This window comes from Ptychodera flava, chromosome 13, assembly GCF_041260155.1.
Source record: "Ptychodera flava strain L36383 chromosome 13, AS_Pfla_20210202, whole genome shotgun sequence".
Classification (NCBI taxonomy): domain Eukaryota; kingdom Metazoa; phylum Hemichordata; class Enteropneusta; family Ptychoderidae; genus Ptychodera; species Ptychodera flava.
Genome location: NC_091940.1, coordinates 41228192 through 41245284, shown reverse-complemented (window position 1 = coordinate 41245284; position 17093 = coordinate 41228192). Strand labels below are relative to the sequence as shown.

At 35.3% G+C, this 17093-nt stretch overlaps 1 protein-coding gene across 1 annotated transcript in view; it reads right to left on the bottom strand.

Annotated features, from left to right (window-relative positions):
• The window catches only part of LOC139148473 (uncharacterized), a 55059-nt gene extending 46435 nt beyond the window's left edge, over nucleotides 1-8624 (bottom strand). The window contains exons 1-3 of the mRNA XM_070719936.1: nucleotides 8501-8624; nucleotides 8260-8364; nucleotides 10-409 (exon numbers count right to left, since the gene is read on the bottom strand). Of these exons, the coding sequence (XP_070576037.1) occupies nucleotides 10-409; nucleotides 8260-8339 (480 nt within the window). The 5' untranslated portion in view covers nucleotides 8340-8364; nucleotides 8501-8624. The remainder of the gene's footprint in view (nucleotides 1-9; nucleotides 410-8259; nucleotides 8365-8500) is intronic.
• Nucleotides 8625-17093: the final 8469 nt, after the last annotated feature.

Here is a 17093-nt window from a genome sequence, read left to right as displayed (position 1 = left end):
CATACTGACCTTGTTTGTTACACGGTACTTCAAAAAGGTATCGACGAGGAAGTACGTTTGCACTATGAACGCTGTCATTGAGCCGCAGATGATGATGAACCAAAGGAGACGTTTGTGAAAATTTTTTGAGGCTGCTAAGCGGGGTACACCATGAGCAGTAGTGTTTAACATGAAGTTTTTCCCGACTGCCATGAGGGCTTGCTTGTTAGCATCCGTGAAGATCGCTAATGACCTGGAATGTCTGGATCGATTTACTGAATGATCGTCTGATCTCACGCTTCCTGTTGATAGTGTTGTTCCTCCAAAATAAAACCCTCTGTCAGACAGGTCTTGATTCTGGGGAGTTTTTGTATCATTCTCTGTACGATTTTCTAACACTTCAATTCTGTCTGGTGGTTGGCCTTTTTCGCTGAAATTTAAAGTAAAATGATGTCAATTATTGCAAATACTCTGATATTGCCAGGATTACTGATTCCAGTACACGATTAAAACTTTCAAAGCAACATTTATATGAAGACAGTGTAAGTAAGGAATACATTGATCATATAACCAACTCAATTCACGTGTACGTGGATATTCCTGGCAATACTGAAATTTTAATTGGTTGAAGACAAATGTTTGTCATGGTTGATTTAATTTTTACAAATGTCGGGTATTCGAAAAAGTTACTTTGTTGGTAATTTAAAATGTAAGAATACAAGGTAGAGACCAGAAGTAATCGATATTACACAAATGAGGTAATTTTCCCTATCTGGTTGAAAATATGATATTGAACTAGCAGGAGCTCTTAAAACTTAAAGTCTGGACCTTCATTACAGTGTAGCCATATTTCAACACTCGTAATGTCACCCATCGATACCATTTGAACGTGTGATTCAATAACTTTTATGAGAAGAGCAAATACTATCCCAAAACAATGTTTATTAAAACCTACCAGAAACTGATTAACACTCATGGTCACCTTTCCATTAATAATATTCCAGTAATTGCTACAGAGTCTTCAACCTACCTTGGAATTTCGATTGATTCACATTTAACTTGGCACTCTCACATTAATACCATAACTAATAAAATCATCTCTAAAATCGGAATTCTATCACATATTCGTCATTTTGTCCCCAGATCTATATTAATTCTTCTCTACAACACACTTATTCTTCCCCATCTCAATTACTGCATTGAGATTTGGGGAAACACTTATTCATCTCATATTAATCAGCTTTTTCGCCTGCAAAAGAAACTGGTCCGTCTCATCACATTTTCACATTTTACAGCCCATACTAAACCACTTTTCCTTCAGCTTGGCATCTTGAATATTTTTAAACTTAGCAAGTATGCTTGTTGCATGTTCACCCATGATTTAAAATCCAACCGTTACCCCCGTGATGTTCAACAATATCTCCACATCCCTTCACACTCTTATCCCACCCGATTGTCTAGCAGAGGAGACTACCTTATTACACATCATAGCCTCACATCGGCAGCTACACATTGGAACTCCCTTCCCTCATCACTCAAACAGATCACCACAAGGCATGTATTCAAAAAAAAAACTCAAACACTACCTTTTACATAGTGACGATTAAGTTTCACATAACTTTACCAGTAATTTATTGTATCCGAGTGTTTCAAATGTTGTGTATTTCTGCAGTTGCATTATTTAACTCCAAGTTTTTTCGATCACATCTGTAAATGTCTTCTCGTTTTATCACCAGCTGTACGGACTGTCACCAGATCTTATTGTACTAGATAATATGTTCCCGGGGCCATGAACTTGTACTAGTTCTACCGAACTATCTTCATGGCCCTCACCACTCAACTTCAGATATTTCAGACACATTATTGTAACAAATATTTATACATTTTATTTATTTGCACTGAATTGTATATTTTTACAAAATGTTCATTTTTTCGTCAGTGGTGAAATAAACAAACAAACAAACAAACAAACAATATATATTTTCGATACACTCATACGAGGTAATGAGATGTTGTAAGGTTTAGTTTCACATAATTACTTTCCATGATAATCACTGTGGCCGCCTGGTAACGATCAGTAGTGTAGGACTGACGTTTGCAATTGGGATCGACACATTAACAGGTAATATTCGGAGTTTCGTGAGTTTTCATTTTTTTTATTTAGGCAAACAAACCATGTACAGTAACGTCGCCAGCGTGCTGCAAAATATTTTGTAGAGATTTGTTGTAAATTAATATGTTCTAATGGTAACAGTAAAGAAGGGTTACAGTGTTTGACAGAACGGTGTAAGAGTACAGTTCCTATTTATCATTTATCTATTGTAATATTGTTACCCATTTACAACAATGTGTCTCTCTCTACTTGTCTTTTTTCCAGAACATTTTCGTACTTTAGGTGGTAACTGCGCTTGACTTGTAGCAAATACAAAACAAACGATGGTTTCCTAGTGTTCATTTCAATTGCAGAAATAAATCAAATGGCTATTAGTATGCGATTGCTGTACATAACTAGACTACTTGTGTCTCCAAAAAGCACGCCACGAAGGCAAGGTCTAACGACAAGAATAAAAGGCTCTTTGTAGAAATTTATATAAAAACCTGACCCAGAAAGTGTCAGAGAGTTTACATAAGTAAAATGAATTGTCTAGTGTTTCGTCATTGCTTTAAAACAGGAGCAGAAGTGAGTTGATTAACAACATTTCTGTAGAGATCATAGTTAGTGAACAAGGTACGATTAAGGGGTTGAAGTTGAAATCTATTTCGTACAGTTTACACCAGCACCAGAAGCATTTGCTATGCTTTCTTGACATAAATGCAGTGTTGAAGTCTCTCACTCGACTTCTTATCGGGCGCATCTAATAAGAATTCAACAAATCTCGAAATAACTGTACCTAAGAAATAAGCCAATTCAATGAAATAGTACTGTAAGTTTAAAGTACGAGAATTTTGCATGTTTCCTTAAAATTGTGTCGCAAACTCATCTTGAAAGCATACCCGCAAATTTCACACATACCGTATTATAGTATTGCCGTGCATAAGCCCTTGCCTAACCGTTAGAGTTAGACTATTCACAAATGATATAAATGGTTAAAATTAGAATTACAAAGTTGACTAAAAATGTATACCTCAGTCTGTGTTAACAAGACCGAACTCATGAAAGAATACATTAATTTTGCGAATCGCAACTCATATTTACAAAGCACTCTCATCTTTTGTTTGCTATTGATGGAGAACGCAGCATGCAAAGTGGTAAACTTTTAATGTTTAATGACAGAACCATGGACTCAATCATACAGCTGAACTGTTATTTTTCTGTGTTGTCATACAAATTAAATATTAACGCTTTCTTAACAACATCGACAGAAATTTCAACCAATATTAATCATAATGCTTTCAATATCATACCCTGTGCAAAATTATCACGCGTGAACTTTCAGTCGGGTCAAAGAAAGTATGATCACAACGAATGGATTTTGCTTTTGTTTCATTGTTATTGTTGTCGTAGTTTGTAAAGGAATCGACACGCGGTGTACATAATAAGATAAATATTTAAAGCTACGTATGGGTAATACATTTGCAGACTTCGTCAAACACAGATATACACACATTCGAATGAGCTGAAAGCTTCACATTGCCGTTGAGAATTAAACTTTTCTATTATGATTAAACATTGTTAAATTCTACGTTTATCGGAAAAATTGAACATTAAATCAGAACATTTTAAACCTGCTTCGAACCTTGACCTGCAAATCCGGCTGAATACGTTCATTAAATGAAGAAATTTTACAAAGGTTGGTGCGTGTAATTGCTCCTTATCACATGGAAGATACACGTGGGTCAAAGATTATTATATTGAACACTACAGATAGACAATTGAACACTTTTGTCGAATTTCTGTAAAGTGTTAGCAATCGTTGCAAGAAGTCTTATCGAAGTCTGTACTATATTTTAAATATGAAAGATCTTCTTCTAAAGGCTGCAGCAAGAACAAAAGAACCCAATCTTTATCCGTTGTTTTAATTGAAACATGGACAAAAAGACGAAAATGTGTTTCTTATTATTTCCTAGCAAAAAGGTGCCCTGACATGATGGATCGGTTTTCCTGTATTTATATATTTCAAACCATTTTGTGTGAGACAATTACCGTTTTGGTTATTGTACTTTTTTCAATTGACTGATTGATGCTTCCCCTTTGTAAATGTTCGGGATATATATAATATATATATATATATATATATATATATATATATATATATATATATATATATATATATATATATATATATATATATATATATATGTATATCACAGCCTGAATTAGCCACTTTACTTTAGTATATGTTTACGCACAGTATAGTGTATATATATATATATATATATATATATATATATATATATATATATATATATATATATATATATATATGTGTGTGTGTGTGTGTGTGTGTGTGTGTGTGGTGTATGTATATACAAATTACAACTTCTCAGTTCTACACTCTCATTTATATGGTTGGGACGTAGTATTTTTTGGTATATATATATATATATATATATATATATATATATATATATATATATATATATATAAGTAATACATTTCATTATAGATAGATTTAATTACTTTGTGTATATATATTTTTTAAAGTGACTTGTCAGCCATAACAATAAACATAATATACCGTAGAAGTGTGTTTTCCAGGTTTCAATTTGTGATCTGAACTCTTTAGTAGTAGCAAATAAAACTCCTGACTTGGCACACAGTCCATGTAGCCGACAATGAGATGCTAATGATATGCGTAGTATACAAGTTTCCGGTCTCCTCCACTAACCTTCTGGTTGGTTGCTCACTTTCTACTATTTTTGTAGTCTTTTATAAAAAGTCACAGACTTATTCTACCTGCAACTTGAAACCTGCAGTGTATTTTGTCGCTCATTCTTCACTATTTTTCATAGTATTTGATAGTCGGTATCGGACAGTTCGTGTTCGTGTCGGCTACATGGATGATCTGCCTAAGAATCTGCATGTATTTCCATTTCTTACAGACTTGACATCCTGGAGGTAGGAGGGAGGTAAAATGTATACAATATTTCCACTTATCATAACCTTGGTTTGGTATGGTTAACTCCAAGACCTCACTTCTTAGGTCGATATTACCTTTTGCGCGATTGGCGGATTACATAAGTATTTTAGAGAATACACATAGAAACCTATATGGAACAAAAGAGTAATACATGCGTACACATAGAGAATATCCGTCAGAGCCATAAAATTGCGTTTTAAGAAATTGTGACATGGCTGTTGTTCTGTGCTTGAAAGCTTTACATACAAACATACGAAGACTACGGTTTCAGAAGAACTCATAAATTTCATAAATTGACAAAAGTTTGGCTCCGTCAAGAATACTCCTGGTAAATATTGCTTTCTCAAATCTGAATACACATGACACTCTAAAAGGAAATGGTATTTGTTTCTACAACTGCCTTTGAGCACAAACAATAGTCGGGCTGATGCATCAAGATTTTGTCTTCTACCTATCTCTCTTGCTAGAGAGAGAACAGAACAACGAAAACAAGACAATAGTTGAATCATTTTGTTCTTGTTAAAAAATAACATTACAATAGCCCATGCATTTGATTTTAACATTAAAAGCGTTACACAATATTGTTGGAAACATCAATAACACGGATCAATTTGAAGTAAAAATACATCCGAAAATAGCTTTCATGAATTTCACTTCCAACGTCACCTAGTCCCGAAACTTTTCATTTTCACAACATATTTCATTCCGTATTCACTGGACAAAATCACAGGGATTACCTCAATTTGGGAGGCTATTTCTTACAAGAATTGGGGGAGTATCAACACTTTCTTTGCCATGATTTGAATCAAGATCACGTCTCTGTACTATTGACGTGGCCACGCCACTAATCAAAAACAAATATTTGTGTTCAATGCATTAGTGGACCTGAATCTCACAAATGTAGAGACAGATAGACTTGCTTTAACATGTTTTGGGTTTTTGTTATAACTAGTCAAACATAAATCAAACAATTACTTTACATAAAGCCAAGCCTGAGTCATCAAACATTTTTAGTCAGATTTTTTTTTTTACATGTGCACAACACAATTACATAAATGATTGTTTATCGACAAAAGTTTAATTTTATGTGGAACAAGAAAGAAGTGAGCAATCGAATCGAGTATGAACTCTGCTTCCAAAATACAACACAAAGACAGTGAAATTACAGGGTCTTGCCCTTGACATATGTTTAAAAAATAACAATTAAAGAAGAACAGAGCTTTGTTTCTGGGGCATTCGCTTTGATAAATGTAGATAAATAAAAATCTATGTGATGAAACTTTGTAAAAGTGTTGCGTTTATTGAATCTGGACCAAGAGAAATAAATATTTAATTGAAAACAAGACTTGGTTTTAGGTGACTTTTCTGGAGTTGTGCATTATGTGGGAGAGATTATTGTGGCATAAATGGAAATTGGCGTGAAAAAAATTGAAAGATGTTCATGACTTTTTTTGCCTGAAGACAAAATTGACCCTTACTCTGTAAAAGAACAAATTCGAGCACGGGTTCACTTAGGGTGCCTTGGCAACATTGAAAATTTAAAGTTATCTACTTGTATGACAACATCAGAAATAGCAACTACAAAGACACTCAACAACAACTGGATTGTCACATTTCACCCAGAACTCTTTAGTGTTGAGATCAGTGATGCATATTGTTATTACATGCGACACTATGTTAAATCATTCGTTGCATTTGACCTATTCATGTTAATGCGAACATAATACTACCCTTAAGAAAATACTGTTCCCGAGACAAGACCTGACTGGATAGAGATAGAGAATATTCCTGTATAGTATAACTGAATAATGTAATTGTATGCGCATTTCTTGTCTGAAGAGCCTGAAGCTGGTGTTGGTGAAACACATGCAAATACTATCATTTTTGTTTTCTTTCACATCAATTCACAATATATGCGCTTTTTAACACAGCCGAAGAGACTTTAATAATCCAGAAATAGCTCTTGTGGCAAATTGAATGACAACGTCTGAGATACAATACACATTAATCCTATTGGACATTTATAGGCCTTTATTTATAGTGCGTGAAATTGGTAAGGCATACAACATCCTTTTCTACCATATCAATTTACCTCGATAATCAAAAGTCAAGAAAATTTTGCCGAATGACGGTGATGTCTAGAACAAAAAAACCAACATTTCTGAGTGAGAACACTAATGTTAGGAGGAAATATTCTGAGCACAACTTGAGTAAAAGGATTTTCAATTCAATTATTTTACTATTTTAAAGAACATTATACTAAGACATCCCTAATAATACATGCTCTAGGTATCAATCAAATTTATCATCGTGTTAAAAGTAGTTAATCCAACGTCATCAGGGTTGATGGGAGACGACCATCACAAATTTCGGACAATGGATGGCAAATTACACTCTACAAACACCAACGAACAATCACCGTCGTGATATGGTTATTTTTGAAAGCAGATAAAAATAGTTCCACTTAAGCCGAGGTGAAGGTCTGGAACATTTGTATATAAACTCACCAGCGAGTGTATATACCTTAAGTCCACAGAGTAGGAATAGGCGTGATACTGTCTATTGTTGAGTGTACCTACCCGAAGGCCATTGAAAAGATACAGGTACAGTCATTTCTATTATAGTAGGTTGGAAATGTAGGCAATTGTAAAGCAATATCACAAAAATGTTCAATGAAGCCAATCTCTTTGCAAAGGTCAGCATGAAGTACACATATTAAACATGCTTTATTGTAGTTTGTTCTACGTGTATTATCCTGTTCCGCAACACAGGTCATGAGTAACGATAACTACAATTATCATGGATTGGGTAATGTACATGAATTAGACAATTCAAATGGCGAGGTGCCTGACAAGTGCCAAAAATAGACAGCATTGTTTTCAGTAAATAATTCATTGCATTGTATTGCCCTCGCAAGAAATATTGCAATGGTCTAGCTTTTTATGGGTGGCGTTTATACAGATACCTGCTTTGTGTCCGTACAGGTGAAAATTACTTCGTGTTCTTCATCTTATCACTAAAATCTTTACATTTTGTTTCAAATTGAGTTGTTGATTCAACATATCATGTGAAAGTATCGGTTTAATGACTTGATGACATTTCTTTCATAAGGTAATTTTCGTCCCGCATCGTGCATCAACCGGACATTACATCTGTGGTTGAGCAACTTATTTTAAAATGTCAAATAAATCTCACTTACATTGCTCGCCTGTTTTGGTCTCGTTGTTTGAACAACCAGTTCGCCCTGTAAGGTATTGGTTTTCCGCCTCTAGTCGACATCGTCAGTCAAGCAGAATATAGATACCTGGCAGTGAGAGTGAAAAGCAACGACATGGAAACAATGTCAGCACACGCAGACAGCTACCGCTAAATAACGGTAATACTGCTCATCCCGACACTACTCTCATTGGATTAACATAAGTATCGTATTAAATGCTTACCTTGTTTTCTGAGCATATATCATGACAAGTGGAATTTTACGTAGGTGATGGATTAGAAAGAACGTGTTACACGATTACCTTGATCAAATACATAGTGTCGACTTCGGCTTATTTTATTACAAAAGATCAGCTAATTATTTTAAAGGGCATGGTTCCCATGATGCATCTGTCAGGAGCCGTTCCCTTTTCGGTCTATACTTGCGAAAGCAAACAATGAAATGGCGGGAAATATGATATTGTGAATAAACAGTGTATTTTATCAAAAACATTCATGATTTCTTTTTAACCAGTCTTGAAACGAAAGAATGTAAACCTATAAAATGTGAAGCGTGATGACATAAAACTGAGCAGAATTGGCAAGGTTTTATCACTCAAGCTTGACAAATCGCAACATGTCGTCGATTGTTATCGTTTAATTTACCTCATGTCCTCTCATGCAATTAATTAATCAAGTCATTGAACGTTATTTTATCGTTTAAACTTCTAGTAGGAAATGTTTCTTTTTGGAATGTGTCCATGCCTATGTTTCTAAGCCTATGTGTTTATGCTTATGTTTCTATGCCTATGTGTCTATGCCTATATATCTATGCCTATGTGTCCATGCCTATGTGTCTAAGCGTATAAATAAGCGTATGTGTCTATGCCTATGTGTCTAAACCTGTGTCCATGCCCATGTGTCTAAGCCTATGTGTCTATGCCTATGTGTCTATGCCTATGTATCTAAGCCTGTGTGTCTATGCTTATGTGTCTAAGCCTATGTGTCCATGCCTATGTGTCTATGCCTATGTGTCTATGCCTATATGTGTATGCCTATATGTCTATGTCTATGCCTATATGTCTATGCCTAACAGTTCATTCGGTCATAAAAATGCTAAAACGAAGCAAGTTTTTCTAAGTCAAGAAATTTATTATATCGAAATATTTTACTGCCAGAGGAGATATCTGTGCTCAATGTGTTTTGTTTTGCTTTTGTTTGTTTCTGTCTTTTTTGATAAGACAGACGACTATCCAGTGGAAGCCATTGCAGTCAACAAAGAAAGAATACGTTGCCTCTCATGTGATGTAGAATTTCGTCTTCCCGATATTTACATAATTTGAACTACAGTCGCTGATGACAAACCCGACTAATTGGTCGAAATATTAAAAGTATAATTTTTATGTAGTGAGTAGAAAGACGGTTACTGTTGTGAAAGATCAAGAATAACGAAATAACGAAATAACGAAATATATCAAGAGTGCCCCCGGGGTTTGCGGGCAAGCTACGCCTTACAGAAGCTGTAATTAACTGAAGGCAAAATTCCAAGTATGCTACCCTAAGTACAAAGTACCCTTATTCCCGATTCAAGACTAATATCTTCCACCGTTTTGTACAAATAGACAGGTGATTGCATGGCGATCTGGTTCAAAATATGTACTTACGTTTATTTTGATAGCATAATTTTTGAAATTTATTAGGGTGAAACTTTGAAGGTGTTAATCGATTAGATGTTAATATTATGTTATATATTTAAGTCCCTGTAGCTGTAATTCGTGAAATTACTTGACCTGAAAAAAAAGCTTTATATTTTCTCTGGTTTTCTTTAAATTCTACAAATTCAAAGGATATAGTCTTTTATTACTAAAAGATTGGACAAGTAAATTTAAAGTTTAACCGTTTTCTTGATGTCCCGCCATTTTTAAAAACTGGTAATATTACAAAGAAAATCAAGCATATGATGTCCCAGAGGAAAACATTCAGCACTTTGCGTTATATTGGACTGATCTGTTGTTTCTCTGACGATTCAAATGAATATATACAAGACGTAGAGTGTTTTTGCTTTATTTGCACGAGGGCTCCATTTTACATTGGGCAAACGTTTATTATTTATCTTGCTCAAAATTGCACATGCAGTCACAGAGAACAGTTGATTATACTTGTATAAACACCCCGCAAGGAGTATATTTCCACGAACTTGTTTTAGTGTGGAAGTGATGTCACAAAAAATAATGCTAAAAGATACAGCTTTTGGACCTTTAAGGTCTTGGCCATATTGTGACTAATTTTCTACGATGTTTACACTGCACAAGAGTTTAAAGTAATAATTATTTCCGATCAAACGTAATTATCAACATTTTCTAAGTGACCCTTTTCTTCTCTTCTTGTTTCCATCAGAGAACACGCCGTGATACAAATATTTTCGTTGTTTTATCATTGTCCTTTAATAATGTGAAATAATCTGAACATAGAGTTAATCAGTTGACATCTGACGTGATTTAATACAGAGGAGCAATACTGAGAGACTTTGTGTGATACTGAGGGTATTCAGGGTGCGTTCTGACATTCTAGGCGGTTATGTTAAGCCCCTAAGGGGTACAATATTTTTATGGCAACATGTCATCTTCTGTCATTTTTCAGGCAAGCTTTTCATTCTTATAAGCTTAAAGTGCAAATTGGTCTGAAATAGTCCAATATAGAGAAACCTTAATCGCTGCCATCAATTGCATCATGCTTCAATTTATAAAGCTTTACATTAAGAACATTCTGATAGTAGTAGTAGAGCCATTAATTCGTATGTGAGATAGACTTTGTTCAAGTCGGTGAATTTTCAAAAAAAATTGGCAGTCAAGGTCAGGTTTTCCAAGCAATCAAACAATCTTCTTTGAGTCTGCGCAGTAGTGACTTCATCACTTTTGCCGGTCCCGGGTGGAAACTCCCCTGTTGACAGCGTTCACCTTGCTCATACAGCGTTCACCCCACTAACACGTTTTCTATGAAAACAGAGCGAACATCATTGTGTTCACCCCACTAACACACTCACAAATCACAGATTTGAACCAAGTCTATATATGAAGTATTTCGTACAGTTTGACGCTGGCCGTGGTTTGCTTTGCATAACAGTCATTCCGTCAACAAAACAACTAGTAGAATACAGACATCTTTAGCAAATTCTGAAGTAAAAGTGTAAGTACAGTTTCAATGTAAAAGTTTCAATAGCTTGTTTCTGTTCATGCTTAAGTTTGCTCACTAACAATCACTTTCATTTGAATAATCCCAAAGTTGAATTTAATAAAGAATATTTATACCAAGTTATGAGTTTGCACTTTTACATTACTTTTCATTTGTTTGTTGTCCATCTGTATTGTGCTGTCAAGTTTGTCACTGTGGATCTTATTACCTTGATGTAGATCACGGCTTTCTGCTATTGTTCTGTTTCACAAATATTTTACTCTTTTCTTTTACTATCACTTATTTATCAAATTTCATTTGAGCAAAATGTAATGCCACTGAGAGCATCTTTAACAACTCGTTAAGTCACAGAACTCGAACTCTTTAGATGTTGAATTTTTGACGATTTTAAGAATTGATTTTAGCCATGTTGATAATATTTATATTATTTTCTTGGTAGGCAATTATTCAGATCTGCATCAAAATAGAAGTGCACTTCAGAAATTTTAAAGCTCTAAGGTCAGTGGCTTTTGAGTTTGTAATTGTTTTACATTTTTCACCTGTCAGTAAGGCTGCGTTCACAAATAACGATGGGGGGGGGGGGGCTGGAGGAATCGCGATTGAAATCTTTTTTTTTTCAGATCCTCCCTCAATACCCTAAAACATTTTCAAATGCCCCCTCCCTCTATATGATCAAAGTTTTTCAAGTCCCCCAACTATCACAAGCCCGCATATTTGTAAAGGATGTGCATGCAGAAAAAATCACGTATTGTGGCGTTCTGCTCGCAGGTGTTCAACACTACACTGTTATTAGCACTTTGTAAAATCATATTCCTAAGACAAGTTCTTAAATCGGGTCATTTTAAAGGCATCAGTGAACTTTTTGGATTTATCAGTCTAAGCCAACTTGAGTTAATCCAACTCTAGCCAGGTCAATTGGCCCTGCCGAAAAGCACACAAAATGACGATCATGAGAGAGTAGGCAAATTGTGAATTCTGGCTAATTGACATATTGTAAAAAACTGAGTACAGTGACCTACCGAAATGTTTTTTCAAAAGTACAAGACATATATGAATCAGATGCTACTCAAAATTGACAATATTGGAAGGCTAAAATATTAATGTTTTAATCTTTAACATTTTGGGTGTAATAATGGCAAATTTGATTAAAAGTAAATAATTCCATTTATTCACATATTTTTTCATATAGTCTTTATTGTTCAAAGTTTTACTTTTGTATTATTTTATGACAAGAACGTGAAAATTTAGAAACTCAAGCAGGGTGACCCCATCTTTTTCTTTAATATTTGATTATTCTCATGTGCCAGAATTCAAAAATTTGGGATAACTTTTCAAGGCTCCTGGTCTTCCATATGTTGCTCTCTGGCCTATATGTTTCACTGTCATGAGTGCCATTTGACCAAAACTTTTCTTCAACTACCATGTACATCAGCGTCAGAACTCTGTCACTGCTCTGGTACGCAGTGACAGCAACACTGCAATAGCAGGGCGGTACCTTTTAGTGACACTGCCCGTAGGCAGTAGCTGTATTAATTTAGATAATTTTGACAATATTTTTGTTCAGTTTGTAAAACTGAGTTCTTGTTCTACTCCCTACAGCATGTTGAACTGTCCAGTATTCAGCTTTCTATCACAGCCTGTGTACGTGTACCATGCATTTGTATCACTGACAACTGACTGTCAGTCTGGACTCTAATTAAATCATCACCTAATACATATTAATATATACAGGCTTTGTCGACAAACTGAATGTGTTTGAGCATGCTGTAGAAGCAAGAAACTGTAGTTGATACATTGCATAGAAATATTGCAAAAATCATCAACATTTGCAGCTTCTGCCCTGTTATTTATAGCTTGTTTGGTTTTTTTATAACAAACCACACATGTTTAGATTTTTTCGAGATAAAAGTCATGAAATGTAACAAAATGGTTTCTAGATTTTGTTAAACTTTTACAAACATTACAACAATTGGATGACATAAATATGGTATTAATTTTTTATTGAATTACCAACAAAAATTTGAATTGGAAAATGTAAAACATAAAAGGGAACCAAAAAATTTAAGTCCCCCTCTACTACCCCCAAAATTTTCGAATCCCCCCTGAATTCCTCCAGCCCCCCCCCCAACCGTTTTTGTGAACGCAGCCTAACATAATGCTCATTAGCATTTTAGTCATGCTACTAACTTTGGTATGAAAAAATTGCATCTTAGTGCGGTAAGGAATATATGAAGCTGATGGCTAAGTCACAGCAAAAATTCTAAGTTTAGAATTTTTACTAATTTTTAGGATAATTTTTGCTCGTTTCGGCACAGTTCTGGAGGTTTTTAATAGCTCGGATGTGTTATAAATTGATCTAAAATATCCTCAGTTTTTGAATGAGACCCATTAAAAAGACTGAAACAGTGTATAACACTGTCATAAGTGTCGAAAGTGGCATGTAAATTCAAAGGTTAACATCATCTCAGATTTCCTATCATGTACAAATACTAATCATATGACAGAGAAAATAAAGATATCATCAACAAAATGTTGGCCATCGTGTGTTGTGCATTCAAATAAATTGCATCATGCTTGTTTCCTTTATGGTCACGATGTGTATGTGCAGAATATACTGCCTTTTTTAACTTTCTGTAGGGCGCCATTTTATGAGTGCGGCACCCTTTTATTATTTTACCTCTTAAAACGCGTAGGCATTGTCAAAATCAGCGAGCAGTGATACTTCTGTAGATGTCCTTCAGTTAGCACATTTACATGAACGAACTGTGTGTTGAAAATAAAATCCTGAAAATAATGAATATAATTTACAGCTATTGGGGCTGTAAGATTTTTGACTGATATTTACATTCATTTTGCTCATTTGAATATTAGTCATGTGATCAACTTGGCTTGAACCCACTTACATCAGCAGCCCACTAAGTATTCATTTTTTTTGTTGGGGGGGGGGGCAAAATTTCAAAGATTTAGATTTTGTAGTTTTGCCGTTTAAATGGTTTATCCTATGTGACAGTGGCACGATAAAGGGTTTGGAAAATAGGTAGGTCGAATTATCTACTAAGTATATAAGTAGATACCATCAGTCTTTATGATAGAACTTTTCAACAAAAATATATCATAGACAGTCATTGAGCATTTTTCAACTGATCAAATGTTCTATAAATCTATAAATTATAATTCACAAATAACAACAACATGATGATGAAGCACAGATTAAATGTCGGAAAGGTCTGACACATTCAATATTTCCACGATCGAAGCTAACCAGGATAGACCTTTGTACTGTCGTTTGGTGACAGTTAAAATGTGCAACACTATAAAAGCTTCTGTGTCATTTCAGGCCATAAATTCAACACTTGACTAGTTCTTTCAGCAATGACTTACATCATTCTCTGCATAATTCAATATTCACTGTGGTACCTTCACTCAGAGCATGACACCTTCAAGGATCGGAAAACAGTGTAGCAAATAGTGTTGTTTGTGATAATAAAATTTCAAATGCTAAATTCATGAATGAATACAACTGAATGCAGGCGAAAATCATATGGTGAAGTTTTGTTCGATGCTACCAGTGTATTAAGAAATACCATATGTACAAATATAGTGTGAAATTTGGCATCTACTTCATGACATGGTCTCCAAACCAATTATGTAAAAGAATTTGGCCTAATTGTTTTTTGGGAATATTCAACTTTCTAGTCAAATGGCTGTGTGTAGTGAGATAGCCGCTTGCGAAGTGTCAATGTATGTCAAAGATCGTGCAGACAAAAAGCAGGGAAACGTGTACATCTATCGTAAGTTCATGAGATGAGATGAAAAAGAGGATGTCAAAATTGAAGATGTGAATACTTGAATAGGAGTGTCTCGGGGGTGGAGGTGCATTCCCGCTTCTCAATCATTTTGGCACCGCACATATATCTTTCGCAAACACGGCTGCCGGTAATACATATAAGCTTACTGGTAACTATTATGGCATGATGGAATACCCGATGAACATGTCCCTATAGCACTCACCTATATTTTGCACTCGAAGGAAATTTGGCGAGATGAAAATTACAAATCGTCGTTAGTTTCGCGTGTCCAGTGCACCTAGCCATTTTCATCTACTCAGTAATAGTGTTGACGTGAAAAATCCGAAATACACGTGAATCATATAAGAATTTGTGTAAATGCAGTCAACAGTGACTACGCTTTGTCGCCCCTGAAGTTGTACAATCCTTGCCAAAATTTTGGGTTCGTTTGATAAAAGACGACCTTTAATTTCGGTGAAAATTTGGCGAAAATTATTGAATCCACGATCCTTCCGGGTTCCGAAACTTGAAAGGCGCTTTTACTGGTCCAAAATTATTATACTCCTGTGACCTGAACGTGAGGTAGAGAAAAAATGAAACACCATCAATGCGCGGCTTGCGCGGGTATAATTTTCCCTCCGGTTTACAAGGTCAAAGAACGTTCGCAAGAGCGTGAGTGTTGATCTAGATAAAGGCCTGACTCACTGCATGCTTGTCTGGCAGTCCAGGGACCGTGATGGCACGACATGACAGTCTACTAAAGAGAGAAAAAACGCCTTCCAAGACATCAGTTTTTGGATCCCATTCCCATAAATGCCTATCAAATATGCATGGCATGGTAAGCCCGCTGTACAAGGCCCTGGGTCCGTGTTTATTTAAGAAGGGAAAGTTTTGTCGGCGCTCTGACCGGTTCCTTCGCTATTCGGCTTTTGTACGACTCTGCGATTACTGGAGTTGGGAGAAAAAAATGTCGCAAACAGCTTAGTTTGTAATTTGAAATACAAAATTCATGACTGAATACAAATAAATGACGGCAAAAATCAATAGATGAAATGTTGTTCAATGCTGTATCCGGTGAAATTCGGGCGAAAATGACTGAATCTACCATCCTTCGGGGTTTAGATACTTAATAGGTCACTTATACAGTGCCAAAATTATTATACTCCCGTGACGCAAACGTGAGGTAGAGAAGAAATACTCTCTCTGCGACCTGAGCGGGTAGTTTTCCCTCCGGTTTTAAGGTCAAAGAACTTTCGCAACAGCGTGTGTGTAAATCGCGCATTGCTGCTCGAGCTCGCTGCATCTGTCCAGCCGCTAGCCGGGGATCTTGACAGCACGATATTTACGAAAGAGAGAAAATGAAGCCTTCCAAGAAATCAGTTTTTAGATCTCATTTCTATAAATGCATATCGAGTATGCCTAGCATAGTAAACCCGCTGTACAAGACCCTGTGTCCCTGTTAATTTATGAAGGGAAGTTACTGTTTCAACATTCTTTGGAGAGAAGAAAAAAAAGTTGCAATTGATAAAATAAAAATAATGAAAAAAAGCATCGATAGTTAGCATTACTGGGGCTTTTTAAGCTAGCACAAAACAAAATATGGATGTCTTCACTCAAAGTCTCTAAGATTCAAAGACTTTCAAGAACTTTGTTCAGTAGTGTTGAAGCACTTTATGATAATATTTAAGTTATATCATATACATATCATTTTCAGAATTACAGAATATTGTTGAAAATCAAATGATTTATCGCAAAACTTTGCAGGACTAAAGTTTATATTCAAGAACTTTCAGGGACTTTTCAGAAGCATACAACCCTAACGGTGATATGGACATTACAGTCACAGAAGTACACTGAA